Source organism: Perca flavescens, chromosome 16 (assembly GCF_004354835.1).
Source record: "Perca flavescens isolate YP-PL-M2 chromosome 16, PFLA_1.0, whole genome shotgun sequence".
In the NCBI taxonomy this organism is placed as follows: Eukaryota; Metazoa; Chordata; class Actinopteri; order Perciformes; family Percidae; genus Perca; species Perca flavescens.
The window spans coordinates 24,369,129-24,393,012 of NC_041346.1; the positions used below are offsets into that span (position 1 = coordinate 24,369,129).

The 23,884-nt window shown below is 41.6% G+C and overlaps 1 protein-coding gene across 2 annotated transcripts in view; it reads right to left on the reverse strand.

The window, feature by feature from the left end:
* Positions 1-8,299: 8,299 nt before the first annotated feature.
* Positions 8,300-23,884, reverse strand: part of col5a1 (procollagen, type V, alpha 1) — an 82,554-nt gene continuing 66,969 nt past the window's right edge. Inside the window, exons 47-66 of one of the 2 annotated variants that reach the window (XM_028601455.1) lie at positions 23,769-23,822; positions 23,567-23,674; positions 21,152-21,205; positions 20,795-20,902; positions 20,573-20,626; positions 20,416-20,469; positions 20,229-20,282; positions 20,068-20,121; positions 19,843-19,950; positions 19,580-19,633; positions 19,051-19,104; positions 18,757-18,864; positions 18,060-18,113; positions 17,924-17,959; positions 17,755-17,808; positions 17,382-17,649; positions 15,971-16,083; positions 14,143-14,211; positions 11,239-11,472; positions 8,300-10,977 (exon numbers count right to left, since the gene is read on the reverse strand). In XM_028601455.1, the coding sequence (XP_028457256.1) occupies positions 10,831-10,977; positions 11,239-11,472; positions 14,143-14,211; positions 15,971-16,083; positions 17,382-17,649; positions 17,755-17,808; positions 17,924-17,959; positions 18,060-18,113; positions 18,757-18,864; positions 19,051-19,104; positions 19,580-19,633; positions 19,843-19,950; positions 20,068-20,121; positions 20,229-20,282; positions 20,416-20,469; positions 20,573-20,626; positions 20,795-20,902; positions 21,152-21,205; positions 23,567-23,674; positions 23,769-23,822 (1,839 nt within the window). In that variant the 3' untranslated portion in view covers positions 8,300-10,830. Of the gene's footprint in view, positions 10,978-11,238; positions 11,473-14,142; positions 14,212-14,276; positions 14,346-15,970; positions 16,084-17,381; positions 17,650-17,754; positions 17,809-17,923; positions 17,960-18,059; positions 18,114-18,756; positions 18,865-19,050; positions 19,105-19,579; positions 19,634-19,842; positions 19,951-20,067; positions 20,122-20,228; positions 20,283-20,415; positions 20,470-20,572; positions 20,627-20,794; positions 20,903-21,151; positions 21,206-23,566; positions 23,675-23,768; positions 23,823-23,884 lie in introns of both variants that reach the window. The other variant, XM_028601453.1, reaches the window with a different exon arrangement.

The window sequence follows — 23,884 nt, forward strand, 5'->3', positions numbered from 1 at the left end:
ATAAATGAAGGTGTGCTGGTGTAAAAGGTTAAGTAAATTCCCCGTTGTACGTGGTGGCTTGTGAGTGGTTAGTTTCCCTGTGGTTTTAGTAGACGGATGACACTTCAAAACCATGGAAAGCCATTTTCTCAATCATCTTTTTACTGTGCAACCCATTCTAACTCCCAACTCGTTAAATACTGATGCTTGATCAGTGGCTCTCAGCGTCACATACTGATGTAAAAATCTCCCTTTAGCGTAGTATTAACAGCGACAACTGTAGCGTTTGGCATAAAAGACCGAAAATCTGCATGGGGAGATTGGGCTGGGGTGGTGGATAGGTCAAACAAAACAGGACTTTCACACATGAGACTGGGGTTTGTGTCCCGTTCATTAACAATGTATATTTCATATTTTATATATTATTACTGTACATTTGTTTTTATTATATGTTAAAAGTCTTGATAATATATGTTGTTTTTATTTGTTGTTTGTATACCTGGAGTGGTAACAAAAATAATTTCCCCCTGGAATTATTAAAGTATTTCTGATTCTGATTATGATTCCCGCATATCACTGAAATGTACATCTTGTAACCCCACCCACAATCTTTTCCTGAAACCTAACTGTTCTGTACTTCTGCCGCATGTGAGATAAACATAGTCCCGACACAGAGCGTCAAAAAGTGACGCTTGGTCGGGTGCCTTTGAAGTTTGTTACTGACGCAAAGAATCTCCTTTAGCGTCTAGCCCTTTGGTGTCATATTTAGAGAATGTGTTGTACTGCGAGCAATGGGGGTTCTACATGAACTCCGTTCTGCCAAAGTTTGAACAGTTTTGGTTATTTTACGTGAGGCTTTTTGTACCTGTGGTTTTCCCCCGTTGTCTCGCTGGTTTAGAAGTGGGTGAGATGCTGCAAACCTTGCACCAATATGAGTTTAACAACAATTGTGGTTGTTTTTTTTGCTTATGCTGCCAGCACTGTCAATCAAGTTTTTCACCATTAAACTCTTGAAAAATTTCAACAAATATTTTTCCCCCCAACTTTGTTGCTTGCTTTGTAAGCATGCACCCATGCACTTAATCATGCAGTCAGACGGCAGGGTATTTTAGCACAATTTTCACAAAAAAATCTAAAAGTTTGTATACTGAGAATTGCAGCAGGATTGCTCACACAACAGTTTTAGCGAAGAAGTGCATAAGGCTGCAAAACTAAGACACAAAACCAATCGCAGAGCCGACAAGCGAGTTATTTAACTGAATAATTTACCCTGTCCTTGTTTGTCTCTCTTGAATGACATCAAGGGGGGAAAAAGCTGCTCTCACACTGTGTCTAGGAGAAGTAATTAATGCTGTTAATATGGCCCGTCCTTGGCTGCTGTTTGGGTCCTGTACCACACAGGTCTGTTTGACCCTGTCTCTCTACGGGGGGCCGCCAAAGTGTGGAGGAGAGGCCCGCAGCTTCAAAGCTGATACTCCGGGATCCTGAAAATAGAACAGAGCTACTGTATGTGAGTGAAGGGGGGAAAAAAAAGTGCAGGACCATATGCTCTTCCTTCTGGCTGTGAAACAAGATGATCTAATTAAATCAAGTGCTAAGTTTTACATGAGTGGGACAAAGCTTCTCCTGCTGAGAGAAGGTTCAAAGTCGTTAGCTATTCCTTTTGGGCACAGAATTCATCACATCGATTCAATGCCAAGAATTATTCCTTAAAGCAATCTTGCATGTTAAGTTCTCATCCAACTACACGGAAACACAGTATGGAAAATGTGCTATGTATGTTAATTTGGTAAACTTTAATCTTAACTCTTTTTTTTTTTTTAAACATTTTTAATTCCGGAGACATCTGAGAATCTTCTGAGGAACTGAATGTATCGTCATCTCAGCTGTTTGTACCTCTCATGACAATAGCAACGAGGAAGCACATAATTCATTCTCCGCATGCTAAGGATGTCTGCTGACACCTATTTGAATATGATTCTAAATATGAACCAAACTCATGTGTTATTTACCTGCATTTCTGCAGGGAAAACATCACCGGCTGTGTGGCGTATTTACACATCAAACGTCTCCCTCGCTTCCCCGCCACTGCTTTTTCTAGTTTTCCTACGATTCCCCTCCTGTCTACTCTTATCTCTGGTACTACCTCCTCTCAAAAGGACGGAATTATCTTATGATCTTTGTTTTATCAATCTGAAAATAATAATCTTAAAATCATTTGTTATGCTCCACTGTTCAGAATTGAATGAACACAAGCTTACAGAGCAGACGGACACCGCCGATGGCATCCTGAGCTAGCCTCGTGAGACCGTCCTGATCTCGCGAGCTCCAGTTTTCCACTCGCAGATCAGTCTGGCATCTTGAGGTAGAAAAAATTTGGAGCCGTTAGCCAAACGACCGGGCCAATCAGTGTTGGTTTTGAGGTGGGTTAGGTGGTGATAGACAGATGGTTTATCCAATCAGCTAACCAGTATTTTCAGACAGCGGTAGCCCTAATTCTGTTAGCCGCTTCTCTTGGATCTTTCTTTTGGAATATGGTCCGGGAACCTGAAATGGTGCCTTTTATTCCTAAATTCTCGTTACACAAACGGCAAATCTCCTTTACCGACATGTTGCTTGCATGCTGAGCTAACGAGCTATGCTTTGCCTGCAGCAGCAGGGGCGGGCTTGTGGTTGTTTTTTCATACGCTTCGTGTATCTGATTGGTTGATTTGGCCCGTCTATCACCAACATAGGTGATAAACAGATGGTTCATCCAATTAGCTAACCAGTATTTCCACCCCTTCCCAAAAGTTCTCCAACGGAAAGTTTCCAGATGGATATGCCGAGCAAATGCGAAGCAATCCATCTGGCGGAGTCAGGTTAATCCTCCAGCCTCTCTGCACACCCGCGCAGAAGTTGTCACTTAGCTGATTAGACCTGCGTGGGCGGGTACACTTTGCGCTTGACTGACACCTGCCCAACTCTCCTGGCGATCTTTTGAGCTCCTTTTTAGATTCAAATATCAGTGAAATGTATTTGTTTTTAAGTGCTTGGAGGTTTGTGTCCTCAGCAAGCATGGGATTTACCCAATGTCAACCTGAAAACATTTAATCAGCCTTCATAACTGAAACACTTGTGTGGGTGAGCGGCGGGCTTTGAAAAAACAACTTAACTGAAGACATGCCCACAGCCTCCTTTAATCTGGTGATGCAAAAAGCACGTTCCCTGTACACTTAAACTTCCGACGTCCTAGTACAAGTATGCCGTGTACTTCTGAGTATCACTTCTTGGCTATTTTATAGGATGATTCTGTGTGAAATGAATTGTACCGATGTGGGATTTGTTATTACGTTCAAATATTCTTCATAAAGTATTGTTTTACGCGACTCCCGAGAACAAGCCCACGGGTCGTTTGTACAAGCAGCAGTTGTTAGCCCTCTAGTGGCCGTAGTAATTACGATGGGAGATAAGCAGGAAGTCAAGTTTGTCCCGTTTCAAATCCGTTTCAAAAATTAAAAAAAGAATTGGCGAGTCAATTTAACTAAACAACAGAATTACGTCACCTTTTGAGTCACATGCGTCATTACGTCGCGTATGTAAGCACGGAAGTGAACTTAACGAATGTACTGATTTGAATCCAAAATGCTATCTTTTGCTAAACTTAACCAAATAGTTTTGTTGCCTAAACCTAACCAAACTGCGATAGTTTCACACAGTAACAACGTGTTTAAGGATGGAAAAACGCATTTCCTGCCCCCACTAGGGTCTTATTTATGAAACACTGGGTTGTACTAGACGGTAGGATCAAACAACCTGTGTGGTCTTTTGGTTTGGAGGACTTGTTGTGTTTTACATACACAGTTTCATAAAAAAAGTGTGCTTTTAATTTGAGGGGTTTGCTTCACTGGTTGAACAGATTGTCTCACATTTGTGACTTGCTCTGTGCTCCTTATACCTTTTGCATCATCTAATTGGATCAGCTAATGACTTAGGGCCTGCAGCTGTGAGATGGAGGGTGGAGTCCATCGTTACAGCACACTGACAAGATGGCTTGAGGCTGGCATGTTTTTTTTTCTCTGCTTTCATTCTGTCTTTGCTACTAAAATATGACAAAAGGAATCGGAGCTCTTAGACCAGTTTAAAGTGCCCATAATTATGAAAAAAATTAAATAAAAATGTTGTGTCTCTGGTGCTTCCACACACATACAAACATCCATGCTGTTTTGAGTGAGATACGGGTTTCTGAATGTGTCCTGCCTTCAGTCTCTGGGTGAGCTGTTCAAAATCTGCACGGCTTTCTACGTCACTAGCCGAAACGAGGGGCCTAGCATGCTAGCTCGTTCTCAATGGCAAAACACTGCTACAACACACACACAAATTCACCCTAATCTACAACATAAATTGTATAGAACTACTTACATGTCCCTGTTGTGCAGGTATTCCACGCAAAGTTGGAAGTGCGCCCTCGTTTAGAAGAAGTCTCCCGGCTAATCCTACCTTGTACAGGCCGAAGTTGGAGAAACAGCTAGCTAGCTCATGTAATCCTTACCTAGCTACTGCGCATGAGCGACTGACAACAAAGATGGTGCAGAAATTGAGAGGTCTCACTCTGTAGCTAAAACAGAGACCTGACACAGGGTAAAAAGAGGAGCGGCAGCAATGTGCAGTACAACAAAAATATGGTGTTTTTTTTTAATTAAACCATGTAAACCTATTCTGATACAATCTCAAATTACAATTATGAACCTGAAAATGAGCATAATATGGCCACTTTAATGAGTGCAGACTGTCTTCAGTTGATGTGGTTAGATGCATCTGACAGATTAAAGCTGACACAATGCTGTGGATGGTTGTGAGCTCCTTAAATCCATCAGGTGTGTCAAATTACAATCTGCTTAGCAATGTGCGTCGTCACTCCTTGATACAAAATGAGAATGGGAGCCAGAGATCATAGCTGCTAACCATCAAACAACATTTTTGTTTGCGTCAAAAAATGGAGACAGAAGTGTTTTGTAAAGTTTTAATCTCCAGTGTAAAATGATGTAGATAAGGCTCCAATGTAACACAACAGCATACAAACACAGCAAGTGATATTGGAGAGATGCAGCCATGTGTAATGTTTGGGTGGCCAGCCTCTAATCACATTAGAAAAACCAAGCATCTTGAACTTCAGCCACTCCTCAATCTCAAAGTCTATTAGAGCGGAAAAGCCTGTTATTAATATCCCAATATGACAGCCCGTGTTGTAACACTATCTCGTTCTCTCTCCCCTATCTGATTCATATGTAAGTAGGTCAGTGGTGCCGGGGCCCAGCTATGAATGGGCTCTGTTAGCCGTAGATCCACAGGCTCAAAGCAATTACACATTAACACAGGGCTCCGTCCCAAATTTCCCTTTTAACGTATTGACACTTTATCCCTTCCCTAACCAGCCCGGACCACACATTAGCACTCCTTGACATTTAATATGTAGACTTTTATGTACTGTATGTGTGAATTGATATAATACTGATATATGTTAGTAAGTAAGGTTTATTTGTTTGGCACCTTTCACAATTACAGAATCACAAAGTGCTAAACATTTAACACAATTACACAGTATCATGTTTCTAACGTTCCAAGCAATCACAGAATGGGAGAAGCAAGTTGTCAAATAAAAATACGTAACAGCAACTGGGAACAGTTTGCTACCACAACAATGACATCCAGGAAGATATTTACAGTGATTTTAAATCTTGACTGGTTTCCTTTTTAGTTGGGATATCTCGGAAATTGCCTGCAGTTATCTCAGAAAGTGACAGGTCAATAAATCCATGGCACCCATATTCCAACAAACATTCGCCCTACTGTTCCAGCCCGACTCGCTGATGTGCTCATATTATGCGTTTTGCCTTTTACCCTTTCCTTTATTGTGTTATATATCTTTTTTGTGCATGTTATTGGTTTACAAAGTGAAAAAGCCCAAAGTCCACCCCAAAGGGACTAACCATCTCCAACAGAAAACACTGTTCATCAACTGCTCTAAACAGCTCTATTGTAGTCCTGCCTTTACTTCCGTGACAAATGCGCGCCATTTTGCGTCACAATATAACACACGTTATAATGCTCGCCTAGCTGCTAGTGCCCTCAAACCAAGCTAGTTAGAGCGGAGGCCCAAAGAGTTCAGATAGTTATACAGCCATGTCCACAGTGCAGAATTAAAACGTTCCGTATGAAATACTAATTTGTTAACATTTAAATAACTTACCACTCTGAAACGTCTTGCTCCAGTCTAGGTTGCGAAGCTAGTTCGGGTTGTTCTGCCTGTGTTTCGGGATCAGACTCGGGTTCGAACACGTACGGCTGAGCCAAAGCCATAGGTTACCGGCCGGATGGGGTTTGTTTTCGATCACACTAGCTTGTTTGTCAGGGCCCGCCCTACTCTGCTTCTGACTGGCTAGTAGTCCTTACCTAGGTACTGCGCATGTGCGACTCCCAACAAAGATGGGATAGAAGTGAGATGCCTCACTCTGTAGCTAAAACAGAGAGCTTAACACACAGGGTGAAAAGAGGAGCTGCAGCAATGTGCAGTACGACAAATACATGGTGTTTTCTGAAAATTAAACCATGTAAACCTATTCTGGTACAATCTCTAAATATAATTATGAACCTGAAAATGAGCATAATATCAGGTCTTTAATCCAAGTCTTCTTCATTCATCTTTTCTTTAAATTGAAACATTCATCTACAAGGTTTACGACAGACTCAGTCTGTATTTCCTTAGGGTTAGTCTCCCATGTCTGGAAAATTAGTCTTGACAAAGCTGCTGTTCTTTGTTAAAGACTGGCCCTGCCACATTTCTTACAGGATGTGAGTAATGCTCTTACATGTATTTGCAGTAATAAACAATGAATACAATAATACTTCTCTAATAATACTTCACAAAGGAGCCATTCTGCATAATGAGTAGGTTTTACTTTTGATTCTTCAAGTACATTTAGCTGATAAAAAGCATACCTCTGTACTTTTACTTACTAAGAAAAGGATCTGAGTACTTTATAGTTTATCCTCGAGCAGCTCAGATATGCACACTTCAGTGTCTGCTCGATACATTTTGCTCCGCTATAAATTCACTACTTTGCTCCGAGCACATTTACATGTCCAAAAGTGACCTCTTCACACATCCAGAATCTGCTCTTCTAAAATGTTTCACAAGCTTATTACACTTAGGTGCTGTTGTACTTTTGACACATCACCTGTTGACATCATTGGACAGAGCTAAATCCCTACCTGCTGTTATTTCTTTTTTTTCTTCCTCTCTTCGACCCAACTTTGATGCCCCACTTATCACCCCCTGCATTGCAAGTAGGTCTGTGTTTGGATTAGGAATTAGCTTTCACGCTTTGGTTTCTGCTTTACTCACCCAGGATGCTGCCTCAGTAGAATCCATGCATTCTGATCGTCCTATAGCCCTCCTGTAAACACTGCATTAAATATTGATCATGGCATCATGCACAACAACTTTTTTGTTTGCTTCGCTGTGCTAGGCTTAATGTGCACCATGTGAGGTTTACTGCTAATGAGACAGCTGAAGTGCTGCAAGTCATCTTCACCACCAAAGATTTGATCAAAGCTTTACAGATTACAGATATTGAAATTAGTGGTTCACGAGCGGGTTAAAAAGCAGAATTTTGTTTTAATGATCACCGAGGAAGGTTTGCATGAAATACACACAGTGGAAGAGTTAGCACACATCACATTGTACATATATTTGCTGCCTTATCATAATGTGCTGCAGGCAGCGTAGAAAAATGAGCATGGAGTGATAAAAGTAGGCCTATGTACAATAGCTGTCCAAAAATGCCTAGCCAGGAAGATTCTTTAAGCAGTCTTTTTTGTTGTTGTTGGAGGCATAGGCGGATGACTGCGTGTCCTATCACGGATGCAGCCTGGGAACTTTTTTCTTGTGGAGAATCTGTGGAGCAGTTTCACACTATTAAAACATACTGTGGTAATGCAATTACAGTAATAGTAGCCTTACCTGTTATGCAGCAACAGACATCCACTCATTTGTTTAGGGTTTAAATAGTCTAAACCTTCAATATACATTCTCTCTCTCTTTCTCTCTCACACACACACACACACACACACATACACACACACACAGCCAAGAGGTTGTTAACATGAGGACTTTATATATATGTTTAAAAGATGCGGCCGAACACATCCTGAAAGGCTCCATTAAAAGAGCTCATATGTTGTGTAAAATAGCATGTGGTAAATGAATAACCTTTTGACAATAACGTTTGTTTTCCTGTGTGCATGTAAAGAGGGGGCCTCTTACACTTACACACTATGGTATCATTTAACATTTATTTTTTTATTTTAAATAATACAATAAATATACTACAAACGAACATTGGCTTTGGTAGAGTTACAAGTTCATCATTTTGTCTTCACTTCACAATTGTGGACATGACCTTTTACTCATCTGTAGCATGGAAAAAAACAGATGTATCCTGATGAATAAAACGTGGACTGGAGAACATGTCACTCTACAAAATTGCAACAAGAGAAAAAAACTTTACAATTTCATGCATACAGATAGGTTTTAATGCTTCAAAAGACATACAAGAGTGGATGGCCACAGTAAACTTGAATTTATTGACATAAAAACCAATATAACTTCTATCCTCTTATCCTTACACAGGTTTGACAAGACTGTGAAAACAAACAAACAGACAGACAAACGGAAATCTACAAGATAAAACGAAACAAAAACAATGGCAGCATCACTGCTGGTTCTGGAAATTTACAAAAAATTGTTTCTCCTTTTTATTTGAGAGGAAAGTGTTAAATTTGGGTGTACTGCATCACAATGAAAAATAAAGCCAAAGATCTACAAGCATGTTATCTTTAACAGAAACGGTTCAAGTCACATATTTGAAGATACAAAATAAAAATAAAAAAGGAAACAAAACAATCCTATGCATGAAGGGCTGTAAGGATTCTGTGGTAGATACTAGTGGTCATAAGCAGAGAGAGTGCATAGTTTGAACAAAGAGCATAATTACAACGAGGGCAAAGAAAAAAAAATAGTAGACCAACAAGCAACTGTTGACGCTGCATCAGCAAACGCTTTCATCTGGCTAATTTAGTGACCTGCTTCTACTGTGGCAAAATCAAGAAAGTAAATACTTTCCAAGTTGGTTCCCACACAAACAAAACGATTTCAAGCCTCCGTGGCCCTTAAAGCTAAACAAATACCTGAAAACCTTTGGTGGAAAGGGGTTAGGATTTCAAACACCGAAAACAAAACTTTGGACTATATCCTTTTCAGTTGCTTTGGCCCAATCACAACATGTCCACTTCTCAACTCCCATCACGTTGATGTGGCCCAGATGATCCGACAGCAAGAGCTATAATGCAGCACCTTAGAGCAATGAAATGCAAAGCCAACAGCACCATCTTAGTTTCCTCATGTCATTCCAACATTTGGTACAAGTTTCTTATCCGTGCGCTCCGCTGAAGCAGAAGATAACATACGCCGCCGTGCTGCACTGATCTGTGAGTGGATATGTAGAGAAATGGCATTCAAACATCACCAATGGACATAAAAAAAAAAAAAAAAAAAAAAAAAAAAAGGATGCAGCAAAGATCCACCAACGTTGGATGTGGTGGTTACGAGAGTCAAGGGGCTGCTGGTGATGGACTATCATCACCACAAATTTCCTTTCATTCAAACAACACATACTAGAAAAATACATAGCACCACAGAAGAAAGAAATATAGCACCTAGGTTTTGATTTCTTTGTGTTTTCATTTAAATGTGACATCATCTCCCATTGCATAGTCAGATAGATGTGTATTTGAGGGAAAAAACAAACAATAGAAGCTGTTTATTAAGTTAATGATATTACCACTGAGGTGGGTGTTCTGTTCAGAGGGCACAAAAGGAGGAATGTATTCTTTTTTTTTGTGGTTTGTTTGTTACGTAAATCAAACTGTCACATAATATCACAGAGCTTGTTCTCGTCTTTTATTTCCATTCTGTTCTTAAATTACAACAAGGTGTGCTCCACAACTGCAACAAGACAGGACTTCCCAATTAGTTTTTTTTGTTTGTTTTTTTCAATTTACAAGTCGAATTTCCTCAATTTCGATATAGTTCTACAATTTAGGTGTTATCGTCTGCTACCTCAATTCATAAAGTCACATGCATGTTTTGAAGCCAGAAGCAATAAACATTACCAGGAAAAATATACAAAATGTACTTACAAACATAAAAATTATTTATATATATTTATATATATAAGGTCCACTCAGAGGGAATGGGGGAGAGAATTATGCACAAACAAAGCTCCCGTAGTGAATGAGCAAAAAAAACAAAAAACAAAAGACAAGTGGAAAAGAAAGCCAGGGAGATGAGGGAAAACATGAGATCAGAACTTGAGAAAAGAAAAGAGCCAAATAAGATGGAGTCATTGGCAAATACTGCGACCGTCTGGAACGGCTGCAGCTCTCAGGGTCGCCTTCGTTGTTTGGGTAACAAAAACAAAAAAAAAAAGTCTAAATCAAGTGTGATGACATGGGGCTAGGGTTGCATGTGTGTGTGTGCGAGTGTGTTGTGTAGGAGGCGGGATCTGACATCCAGTTTCAAAACGTGCATGTGATGGAGAAGGCACACTGAGGTTTCAAGGTTTTTTCATTTTCCTCTATTCCTATAGAATTTCACTGTATTCTCATTGTACTCATACTTGTTGCTTTATGGAAAAAAAAAAAGTTTTTTTTACAAATAGAATTGTCCTATTCTTTTTCAATTGTTTTTTTTTTTTTTTTCTGAGAAAACAAATATATGCTTTTCTTTCTCCATTTGTTCAGTAAACAGTCTTAGCCGACGAAACAGACAGGGCCCACTTCAAATCCAAACTTCTGCGTGGAGCCGCCAAAATCGTTGAACATGATGTCCACAATTGGCACCTGTTCCACCTTTGGTGTGTTGATCTCAAGTACTGTCTTTTCATAACCCCTTTTCAACTGTGGGAGAAGAGAAAGAAGAAGAAAAAAAAAAAAGACACAGCAGGGAGGGAGAGTTAGTGTGTGAACAAAATATTCTTCAGAAATAAAAAAAAAAAAAAAAAAAAAAAACACATCACACACTTCTGCAGGGCTCTTATTGACCGTGCCACTACAAAGGCAACAGAAACATCATTTTCTGATAGTGTTCATCAAAGGAACCCCGCCGACCTACACACACACACACACACACACACACACACAAACACCTCTTTGACTTACCGCACAGCCATCGACCACGGCGCGGACATAGGGGTTGTTATCGTAGGACATCTCCTCATCGTTGGAGCCCAGGAAGCGGATGGCCTTGTCGTAGTTGTCCTGTTCCTGGTCGTGCCAGGCCACCGACTGGTAGCAGTTGTATGTCATGTTTTGTCTGGCGGCCGCGCTCAGCAGCCGCATGAAAGTCATCTGGACCACGCTGATGGGGTTGCCCTCCGCATCCACGTAGGAGAGCTGCAAAGAGGAACGCAGATGGAGTTGAACATCCAAAACGTAACACCAGGAGAAAGGACCGGTGAAAAAAAAAAAAAAAAAGAAGAGTAAACCGAGAGGACGAATATCCTGAATATCCTATAAAGATTCACCTAACATTCATATCTATACAGTGCAGTGTTTTTGTCTCCTGGGAGCCATGTTGATTACATTTATGACTGATTGGTATTCCTGTTTCACCGATGGGTTTGGATTTCTAGGGTGTTTCTTATTGAAAACAGTGTTAGAAAATGGAGGTGTTATCCAAGGATGCAGAGCTAATAAACTTCCATGCTCTGCCATCAGAGCAAAACTAACAGAACTTCATTTGCAAATTCTGAAAACAATACAGGACAGCATTTTGACCTCATAATTTTTATTATTGTCAAAATAAAAAGGCCAGAACCAACAATGTGTGAGTTTGTCTCTCAATACTCTCCAACTTACCTAGCCTGTGCGTGGCACTCAGCTCCAAGCCCATTCATTCCTACTGACGTTCAAAAATATTTATGTATTTAAAATAATTTCCTTTAACAGTTGGGCACTGTAGATTTAGCAAACGTTACTCCAACAGGAGGACATATTGCATTTGTTTGACTATTTCAACCCGTGGATGAATACATATTTAGTTTAGTTTACTATTGAATATTTACAACAGAATAGTGTATATAGGATTGACTATGTTCACAGTAAAGGAACATGTCAGCCAGTGCAACTGTGTGGCTCACTGATGTTTTTTTTTTTTAAATAGTTTTGGAGCTCTCGTACCATTAGTAGAATCACTTCATAGTTGGTTTTGGCCTTTTCCTAGGGATTTGTTGACAATAGAAAATATTGAATATTATCCGCCTTACGCTTAAGAACTGTAATGTGCAAATATCTACAAATGTCTCCAGGGTGAAGATGAGCGTGGAACAAAGTCCACATTAACAATGGATCAGGTGATGATACTATATGGATTGTAAGAAGGGCTCAGAATATTTCCAAGGTCTAATGCCTGGAAGCTGTGCTGATGTGCAATGCTTAATGTGGAAAAAATATGGCATCAAAGTACAAAAAAAAGCATAACTAAACCCCTCATTTAAATATTGATTTTGTAATTATGTAAAATATGTAAATATGTACCAGTCACGGTACATGAAAATGTAATTATCTTAATAGGAAATATGTTGTAGTAATGATTTCGTTAATTGCCTGCTAATTAACCTAGAATTAACCTAGAATTTAGCTTTTTCAGCCCATGTTACATAAAACAGAGACATGTTCAATTAAGCTGATTATTAGCGCTGTGTAATCCTGACCAATAAGATGGCAGGCTTGGAACCAGTCACGGTTCAGTTGAATGTCCGTACCTGACTATCTACATACCAACCATCAGGAATCCATTAGATCCACACAGTCGCTTCGTCTTTCAGACAAACAGGACTTACTGAGAGTAGCGCGCATGCACACCATGCAGCCAGAGCAGCAGACCGTCTGTGAGTCTGGATGTGGTCTTTCTCGACTTGTTGTTCTTGCACACACACAAACACACACACACACACACACACACACACACAAACACACACACACATGCACGTACAAACCCAGAGAGTGCCGACACTCAAACTTGACATTAACAGATGGAGCTAATCATCTTCTCCATCTATTTGTGCAACAATTTAGCGCCAATGATTGATTAAATTAGCCAATTAATCACAAGATATAAACAATGAAGACTTTGTTCTGGAATATGTCTATGAGTGTCGGCATCGCGGCTCAACTAAGTGCCATGGTTCTGATGTTTTGATCCTCAAGAGTGGCCGGGTAGTCCCATCATGCTTTTCTTGTTTTACCCCGCCACTCTTCATCCCCCCTTTTCCCCCGCCCCCACGCAGCGTGTGGATCCAGCCCGACATCGGCAGGGAAACATTACCTCTTCATCATCACAGCCGCAAGTCAACAGTGACTGAGAACCCAGAAGCCCCTGGGTGGTGACTGAGTGCCTGACCTCTTTGACTCAGAGCTACTCTGCCGGATCTAAGTAATGTTTAAGGGAGACATTGGGAATGTGAGTGCAGCTGAACGGCTGCAGCGGAGGAGAAATGATACTTATTTTTCCCTCCTTGTGGAAGATAGATGACCTGCTGAGGCATGGACTAAAAAAAAAAAAAAAAAATGTCACGTGAAAGAAAGAGAAATGTTAAGTGATGTATTCACTCTCAGGAGTTTTTGTCCAAACTATTAAATCAGCTATGTATGGATATTGCTTCTTGAGTCATGGGAGTGTCAAGGCACACAGTCAATAGGGGATGCTCTCTTAATGTAGCAGAGGTGTCTTAGACTGGATATATAATGAAGAAATTTAAACAGTGAAACAGCAGTACATTGTTTTCCATTTTTTAAACTCCATTAGATGCCAAATTATAAAGCTTCACCGCGGCAAAGCTTGCCTGTACTGTCCACAAACCTCTCCTCCATTTCCTTGTTAAAGCATCAACCATGTTGTTGGACTGTAGGCGAGTGAAGCTCGTGCTGAATCATGCACCACATTAAAGCAACAACAGAAATGCAAGGTGCCACCGCATAAACATAGCAGAACCATGCAGAGCCTCAGGCACACAGAGTCCAGGCCGGAGCCAGGACTCTGGGACCACGGGCAGGGCCACTTACCAGGGAACCTCTCTTGTAGTGACTATACCATGTGCCTGGCGAGTCTTTGGGCCATTTTGCCATTTTGCTCTGTAAAATATAAGAGGCATTCAGGGAAGGGAAAAGGACTTGGGGAAGTCGGGAGTCTGGCTTACCAGTTTACCACGTTTGAATTCACTGAACCAGGAGCCAGGATTCTCCTTTACCCAGGATGTGAGTCTAACCTGGGGGCATGGATCGACAGAGAGGCAGAGGAGGGAAAAACAGCAGTGTTAAAGGAAGGAAACAGATCTGACAGACACACATCCCATCTTCTTCTTTTTTTTTTCTTCTTCCCCTCTTGCTCTTTCTGTTTGACCGCTGATGAGGTCTTCCAGACCTGAAACAGTATCCAGTAAGATCAACCAGACCAACCGGTCCAGTGCAGAAAGTTTTAGTAAGCCATTATGCCATTTTGTACAGTACAATCTGTAGCTGGCAGCTAATTGCTGCTGAAAAATTCATGAGTACACAGTGATTAATTACAAAATGATCGCCTGCAAAGAGCTCTTATAGCGAGGCCTCTATCCCTGCTGTGTAGTGTGAGTGCTGTACAGCCATGGTGCACTAACTTTGTTATGCCATTAAAAGCTGTGGATCGGCCAACAGGGCACAGCTCTAATGATCTCAGCCACGACAATGATGAATTTCTCTATAATTAGGTGGCCCGGTTTGATATGGAACTGTCCTCAATAGCTTAATGCGTTAATGAATGATGAGCCGGAAATCACTTAGTGCTGGGAGATGGCATACATTAGACCCATGCTGCCTCGAAGGTGACCTGCAGTTGTTTTCACTGGGAGGAGTAAATATATTCTTTCTGTGACTTTCTCTTTTTCCAGAATCCATGATAGTGTGTCGGTCTTTGGGACTGTGATTCTGTACAGTGCGTGGACAGTGTAACTATGTGCTCTTATAATAACTGTGCCAATCTAAACGCACGTGGGTGTGTTTGTAGTCTCTACACCAAGACCGTCATCACAGGCTTTTCTTTTCACCCCCGACATAAACCAGAGCAGCCCATCGCCAGCACTCTATAAAAAGTCTGCTTCATTATTCGAAGCTTAAGCTAAATCCTGCTCCTCCGAGGCTTGGTGAGTGTCATCATTAAAATGGCTGTAGCACTGTGCTATTACACAACCCCGACTTGTCAAAGACAGTGTTCCCAATGTTTCACCACCCTGCTACTCTCCTCTCCTCCACACACTCATGCATAATGAAGTGAAAATCTTCTCAACGTGTCTGCCTCCTGCCAAAAGGCTTTACAGTTCCTTAATGGCATTCAATCTAAAATCGGCACTGAAACAATAGTATGGACGAGAAAATGCGTTTGAATGCGGGAGTTGTCTCCCTGTGGTTACCAACTGTCAGAATTAAACTGAGATTAAGCATGTTTATAACTTCGGCCCCTCAGGGGAAATGCAGGGAACCTTGTTGCGTCATCGCCCACGTCTTATTGGTAACAACACGCAAAGTAATCTCATGGAGGCTAATTATATGGGTACATGAGCTACAATAGAGTTACTGTTAAACTAGCGCCGTCTTGAGATGTTCGGGTAATTTATACAGTATATGCACACCGGTTAGTCCCAGATGTGAGGAAAAAAAACAATCATTCACTTATCTGGAGTATTCAGCTAATGTTACTTTACTGTCAATCAAATCCACATTTGGAGGTTGGAAATAGAGGTATTAATACCACATCATCTTGCTAGTGCTAATCCCAACCTTTCCGCTTATTTTTCCTCAACCTGACTGTCCATTGTGCGCGCGCGTGTGCAAGTGTTTGTGTACACGCGGCCAGACTTACCCCTTCAGACTTCTTATCTGGGAAGATGCAGCTCTCGCCACCTGCTGTGAAGTTGCAGTAAACTTTGAAGGAGTCCCGAGAGCAGCCCTGGTTTGGATCAATCCAGTATTCACCTGGAGAAATGGAGACAACAGGAGAGCAATTAGAGAGTGGTATATATGATTTGAAGCCTATACTATTCTCCCTCAGGCCAAGGCAGTGTCTGACATTATATGGCCAGTGCTAAAAGTATCCTGTCTCTACGGCTACACTTTCAGTCTGTGTTGAGCCTATTTCATATTCTGAGATGTTGTACAAATAAAAACTGTTTAATAATGCCTTGCTTGAGGCAAACATAACATAACTTGTGAAATACAATATACAACACAAATCTTAATTAATAGTGTTGTCTATGAAAATCAGCTTTAAAAGGGTGGACACCCAGTGAGAGACATTTAACAAAAATCTGCCTGATAACATCATGCAAAGATGGAACATTTTACAGAAATAGAAATACTTGCATTAAAGGGTAACTCCCATTTTTTTCAACCCTATTTTCCTATGTTTTTGTGTCTAAGTGACTGATGGGAACACCGATCTTTGACATCGGTCCAGTATTAAGCGAGATCGCTGCAGTCGGCAGCGGCAAAACAAGCTACAATGTACTGTAAGTTAATAGGGCAAAAGTTCCCATTTTGCCACTGACAGGCTCAGATTAACATTGATTAACAGGATCCCTTCAGAAATAGACCTTTAAAACATCTTTGAGACCTTTCTGTTTAACCAGAAACAGCTCTGAAGTCGCTAGCACTAAACCCACCAGACTCCATTTAAAAAAGCAATACTTTTAGCGTGTATAGAGCCAACATATGTAAATTGGTAAACTATGCGTTTATTTCAACCAAAACTAGAGTTGTGATGGTTGGAAATGTGGCTTTTCACAGTTTTATTTTGTTTCTGTCGACTTTGAATGAAGTGTATTTTACAATGCTAAAATTACTGTTTATTTACATGGAGTCTGGTGGGTTTTGTGAACACAATTTTGCAGATGTTTTTATGTTTATAAAAAGATCTTACTTTTTAACAGAAAGGTGAACCTCCTTAGAAATCCTTTCCATAATGTTGTCAGACACTTTTGTTTTTTGTGCCTGTCAGTGGCAAAATAAATGCATGTAATGATGATTAGCTGGTTGATTCTAGGGCTGCAACTAATGATTTATTTCATTATAGATAAATCTCTATTGTTATCTAATTTATTCGAGTCGTTTGGTCTATAAAATGCCAGAAAAGACTATCTAAAGCCCAGGGGGACGTCAAGATATTCTGTTTACTATCACATGAAAGACAAGCTGGAACAGGAATTACAATCTGTGGAGAGGAAGGATTAGCCAATAGACCTGTTGGCTCATTTCAGATAGAGTGGAACACAAACCATCGGGGAAATCGGGGTGGCAGAGCTGCAGGTCTTTGCAGGTACGAGCGGGGTTGGTCTGTGTGCCCAGCGGGTGCTTCATCTGCTCAATCTCCAGTTTAAGGGAGTTGAGTGAGCCAAAGATTTCCTCCATGCCGTCGTCGTAGTCCTTGTAGTTGGCATCCGCGGCCGTGTCGTCCATCACCTGGCTGGCATCGATGTTCCTACGAGTTCGGCCCTTCACATTAGACATTATGGGGAGTGGGTGGATGACATCGCCGGGGGGGCCCTGTTATGGAGAGAGACGGATGCCAGTCAGAGATAAGGATGGAGATTATGACTTGGAAGGATAAGACACAAAAAGGATGATCGAGTAGAAAAGTCTTTGACTTACAGGAGGGCCAGGAGGGCCAGTTGTACCAGTCTCTCCCTTTGGTCCAGTTTGACCCTGAGCAGGACAAATTAAAACAATGCTTGACCTTAAGCGACAAATTCTTTCAGAAGTGTCGTTATTGATACTTGTTTCTTATCTGATGGGATGCAGCTGTCAGTAAAACACTTACCGATGAACCTTTAGCTCCTTTGGGACCAGGGGGACCCTAAAGGCACAAAAATGGCAAAGCAATCAATATTGGCTTAGACATTACGCGCTATTTGGTTGCACACATGCTGAAGCACAACACATATGATGAGTCTTACAGGTAATCCGGGAGGACCAATGGGACCAAGTGGACCTGAAGGACCAGCAATACCCTAAAGGAAAAAAAGAGAGCGTGAATCCATAACTGACGTCTGACAATAGGATTTAAATAAGTTTATTCCTGATGCAACAGTTCGGGCTGGGCAATATAACAATATTATATCGACATCGATATATGAGGCTAGATATCGTCTTAAATTTTGGATATCGTGATATGACACAAGTGTTGTCTTTTCCTGGTTTTAAAGGCTGCATTACAGTGATGTCATGTTCTGAACTATACTTACTCGCTGTTTTATTATTTGCCTTTACCCTCATTATTGGTGATTATTTATCAAAACTCTCATTGTGTTGATGTTTTGTGAAAGCCATACAATATTGACGCAATATCGACATTGATGTATTTGGTCAAAAATATCGTGATATTTGATTTTTTTTTTTTTTCATATTGCCCAGCTCTAGCAACAGTATTGACTAGAATGAGGGATGTAAATACTGGTGACTACATTTGTGCCTGTACAAAATAAAAAATAAAAAACACCCCAACGCAGAGGATTATCAAACACTTTCAGTGGGCTGATTATTGGCACAAATACTCTTCTACAGCACTCCCAGTCTGATTTTGGCATACAGAATTTAAAAAAAAAAACAACAAGCGTGGGCTTTTTAACATGACTCCAGTGTAGTTGTACTTACATTGTCTCCTTTGAGACCATGTGATCCTGGTGGACCAGGAAGGCCTCTGTCACCCTTCTCTCCCTGTTCACCTGGGGGTCCGATAAGTCCAATAAGACCCGGATGGCCCTGAGGGTGGAGAACAGCACACAACATCAATATCAATACAACAGTCAATAAACATTAGGGTAATGATTTGATGGGTGGAGGCAAACAACAGATCTAATCAATCTGTTAGGAAATGGGTCCATTAGTCCTAGTATTAAGCTACAGTAATGCTTTACATCCAAACATTCGGCTGGGGAGTTGGCTCACCTTTTCTCCTTTGACACCAGAGTCTCCTTTCAAACCGGGTAAACCAGGAGGACCCTGTGAGAGAGGTGACACATTGGAGATTAAGGGTGTTGAAATGAATCACTGCAGACAGACCATAAATCGATCATTGCCTGCTGATGTTGCTTGCTGATTTTCCAGTCGCTGCTTTTTTTTCCTGTTTGCCTTTTGTCTGTTGTCTGCTGTGTTCAGACTCCGCGACATTCAGGAAGTGTCTTTTTTTAAGAGCAGATACAATAAAAAGGGGACTTCATATTTATATCTGACTGCTCGAATTTGTCGATGAAAACCACGTGTAGCAATATAGAAAAACATTGAGGAGGTGACGCGTCGTGATGCATCGGGACATCAAAGCGATATCAAATCGTTGACTGGATTATCGAAATCAAATCGACTCGTGACACCAGTGAAGATTCACACCACTATTGGAGAGGGGGATTCAGATCAGGTCGCACACATTACTGCATGCGAGATACTTTGGTTCAAAGGGCCAAGAGTCACTTCTACTCACCATTGGTCCGGGAGGTCCGTCCGGGCCTGGAGCACCAGGTAGACCTTGCTCTCCCTGCAAAGAAATACCAATTGGACAGTGTTTATTACCCCCCGGCTCATAAGAAAAAACGCGTTTCTATAAATAGCACGGCTCCTTTATGTTCAACAGTTAATTGAAAACCATCGATGTGCACCTGCTCTGTAAGCTGTTTTAACAATGCCACACAACACCGAGACATGACTGCGATAAATTGCCGTGACGGTACGAAACATTTTACTTACAACTGGGCCAGGGATACCCCTGAGGCCTTCAGAACCGGGCTTGCCAGGTGATCCTTGAGGACCAACAGGACCCGTCTTTCCTTGGGGACCTTCCAAGCCTGACTCTCCCTTTCACACACAAAAACAGCGTACACACAAACCATTAGATTCTTGCTCATTTGTTGGGGGCATGATATTGTTGATGTACTGAGTGAAGAGAAAATGTGCATTTGCTGGATGCATTACCTTGGCTCCCTTCTCTCCTTGTCTTCCCTCAGGTCCCGCTGCTCCAGGGGGGCCCTATTTAAAAAAATATATATAACAGATTAATATTGTGGAATACAAAGAGATAGACAATGATAACATTTTGAAACGACAACGACAAAAGCGCTCAGGACAGAACTTACTCTCTTTCCTGGTGGTCCGGAGGGGCCAGACTCTCCAGTGGGTCCAGGAGAACCCTAGGTTGAATTGTAATTAAATGAAAGTCAAAAAGTATTCATTTTGTGATTTAAATTGAAATTTGTATCCAAAAATAAATCCCTTTCAGCACACAGAGTTGTGGTAGTAACACAATTGGTACACAACACTCACAGCTTGACCGGCCTCTCCATCATCTCCCTTGTCACCAGCTGGACCGTCTAACCCCTGCATAGGAAATGAACAGAGCCTCAGTCATGCTGCATTGCAGCCAAAAAACAAACTGTAAAGAACAGAGTTTGCACAATGCATTCACTCATGCCATACGTACAGCGGGACCGGGCTCTCCAGGGGGGCCAGGGTCACCAGGGAAACCACTCGGCCCCTAAAAAAAAAAAAAATCAATAGAACTTGCATTACTTTCTTTTTTGAGAAAAGAGATGTAGTTTAAGGTCACATATGTCCTTTTGTGAGAGGTGAAAGCGGTGGCGAGAGTGCACTTATTTATAACATAAAATGTATTTTCTGAAGTCGAAGGTGGAAAAAGACCTACTGGGCTGCCTTTGGGACCATCATCTCCAGGGGGACCTTTAGGGCCGGGAGGGCCAGCTGTACCAGCCGGACCGGACTCTCCCTTTTCTCCTCGCTCTCCTCTTGGACCCTGGAACAATACGCAGTAGGTATGTTATTCTAATTCAGAGATGGTTGTAGACAACAAGTTAAAAATGATGAAAGGAAACTTCAAAGCAAACTGTAACAGTCTCATTATACGTTGTGGTCATAAACTGATTTGTAGTCCAGCTATTGACCAACACTGATTCAATTGGTGGTGAAATTATTGTTGGTCCTTTCATCCTTTGTTGGTACTTATTCATCTAAATATTGTGGGAAAGAAAACCAGATTACTCACTGGTGGGCCAACTTCTCCCTGAAGACCGGGCTCTCCTGTTTCACCAGCATCACCCTGAAAAAAGAGAAAGATAGAGAGAGAGAGAGGGAATATTAGAGGGTGAGAGAGGCACATATATTATCAGAAAGTTGATTTGTTGATCCAGTGTGGTTGTAAAATTCCCATCATTTACAGCAGCATCCGCTGTCCTGGCGCCCTTGTCACCCAAATGGGGATAGAAAGAGATGACACAAGAGATTTCAATCCATCAAGTGCAGACAGATTGGGCGCTGACCTCACTCTTCTCCCTGGACCCTGCCTTTATATCTTGTCCTCCTTCCCCTGACTTATTGGATAGTTGCCCTGTTGACTCACCTATACACTGGGCACTATCGTTATTCACTGTCACAAAAGCCTACCATCCTCCCTGTTGGGGTTTTTATTGCAGATGCAGCCTGCCACACCTGTGTAAGGGACAACTATTAGCTTGTGTCATATTTGGGAAACGGGGAGCCAGTGGATCGCACAGCACTGCAGAGCCAATGCCAAGCCATGCAGGGATGTGTTATGATGATGAAGCATGTCCTGAGTCTCTCTAGCATGAACAACAGGATTGCTCTGTATTGTGAAGATCAGCTGATCCTCTAAATTAGTGTCTGGCTGTCTTCCAAACCTCTTTGCTGCTGTCAAGAAATCCACTCTAAGCAGTTGACATGTCTTGTTTAAAAGCATGACTGATCCTCCTGTATTAGGAGCAGGTCTTAATGCAATGTTGCATTAGAGAAGCCCTGCACAGGCCTCAACTCCATCCTTACAACAACCTGCCTATGTTCACCACAGGGCTGCCTGGAAAATCTGCTGACAACAGAGAACAACCAAGAGCATGAAAGACAGGCACTCATCACAGATACAGTATATGAGAGATGAGATGAGATGAGAGAAGAAAAAAAAAGCCTGAGGTCAGTGGCTTGCCAGCTCCCAGGGCTGGCCAATAAAATGCCAGATCAGCTCAAGAGCGATTAGCCAAGAGAGCGCTGTGTTTGTTTGCACAGGAGAAGGACAGGCTATCCTCAGGGACAGTATAAAGGTGATTCTATTGACTGGACCAGATAAAACAAATCACATCATCGCTACGGACAAAAAGTGATGAGAAAGTGCAAAGCGCTGCAGTCCAGCGGCGGCAAAAGCTGCCAAAGCTGGCCTTTCATAATGAAACGGCAGCAACAAATAAGAGATTATATGAGAGCCCCATTTTAATAATGTATTCATCATCTTGCAAGTGCAGTGCCTTTGAGTATTAATTCACACTCTCTCCACCCAGCAACAGTGCTGTAGGGGATGGCAGCCCGTCCACTAGATTTGCTGTGCATCTGTCACTCTGCGATGGGAAAGAAATGATCATGTCCAATTTAAAAGGGTATCACATAAATAGGCTTGGGAAATATTAATGGCAGCAAAAGCCTTTTAAAGAGGTATCATTCACATTCTTTAGCCCAGAGCACTCAAACAAACTGCTAGCACACCCAATCTGTCGCTTCCAAAGTGTTACAAAAACCAGTCAGCCAGACAAAAACTGAATCACGTATATCTTATACAGTAGGGAGGTTCATTGAAACAATACATAATCAGGTGCCATAGTGGTCTGGGATCTATAACACTGAGACATTTTGGGACCTTTATTGTGTTGTCTGCCTCTCTGGTAAAACTGCGTCATCTTTACTTCTCTAGATGTGACTAAATTCACATCTAAAGAGACATGGCACCCAGTGTTTTTGGAACAGGACCAGAGGTGCCATCTGGAACACAAAGGCTGTACAGTAGCATACATTGTCAATTGAAAGAATACTGGTCAGCTGGTTTAGTGGACTCCCATGATAGCCAATAACAACAGCTCCTTACATCTACTTTAAAAGCCAAAGACAATTTCAGTCCATGCTTCTCCAAGCGAAAAAACTGTTCTTCTCTGAGACGTGCAGAACACACGATTATACTGTACTGCAATCCAAATACAGTATTTACATGGGTGAATGTTGTAGGCAATGATCGAGAATGAAATCATGATTTCTGTGTGTAATCATAGTAGTTTGTTTAGACAAATACCTGTGAGGGTAGGGTGCAGACTTCATATCTGATTTTACTGCCTACGTTTTTGTTTACTGAAGTGATTACGTTGTCCATTTACCTAATTGCCTACAGGGTAGATATACTTAGCATCAAATGAAAATAGGCGCAAAACAACATAACCAAAAGGAGTTCATGTGACTTTGGAGATGTCTGTGTTTATACTTACACCAACCAAAAGGAGTGGTGGGTGTAATTTAAAAACATTTCCTGCCAAAAAAAGCCAACAAAATGGTATGATGCTACATAAACTGCTTACACAAAACCTCAGCTGCACCAATTTACTCTCACACCAGACATAGAAGAGATGTTTACCTTTTCTCCAACAGAACCAGGGTTTCCAATGCCACCGGGAGGCCCCTGAGGGCCATCTGCTCCTGGGGGTCCTGAGGGGCCTCTGGGACCAGGGGGGCCGGGTGGACCCTGCACGCAAGAGAGAAATACAGTCTAATGAGCAAGGACCTTTTACATGCAAACTTCCTGTTATGTGATGTATTGAATGATGACAGTCACTTACCATTTGACCAACGTCTCCAGTTTCACCTTTCTCACCAGGTGGACCAGGCAAGCCCTGAGGAGTGTGCAGAGGGTTTAATCATATAGCCTCAGTGCAGTGGTGGAAGGTTTTTTTTT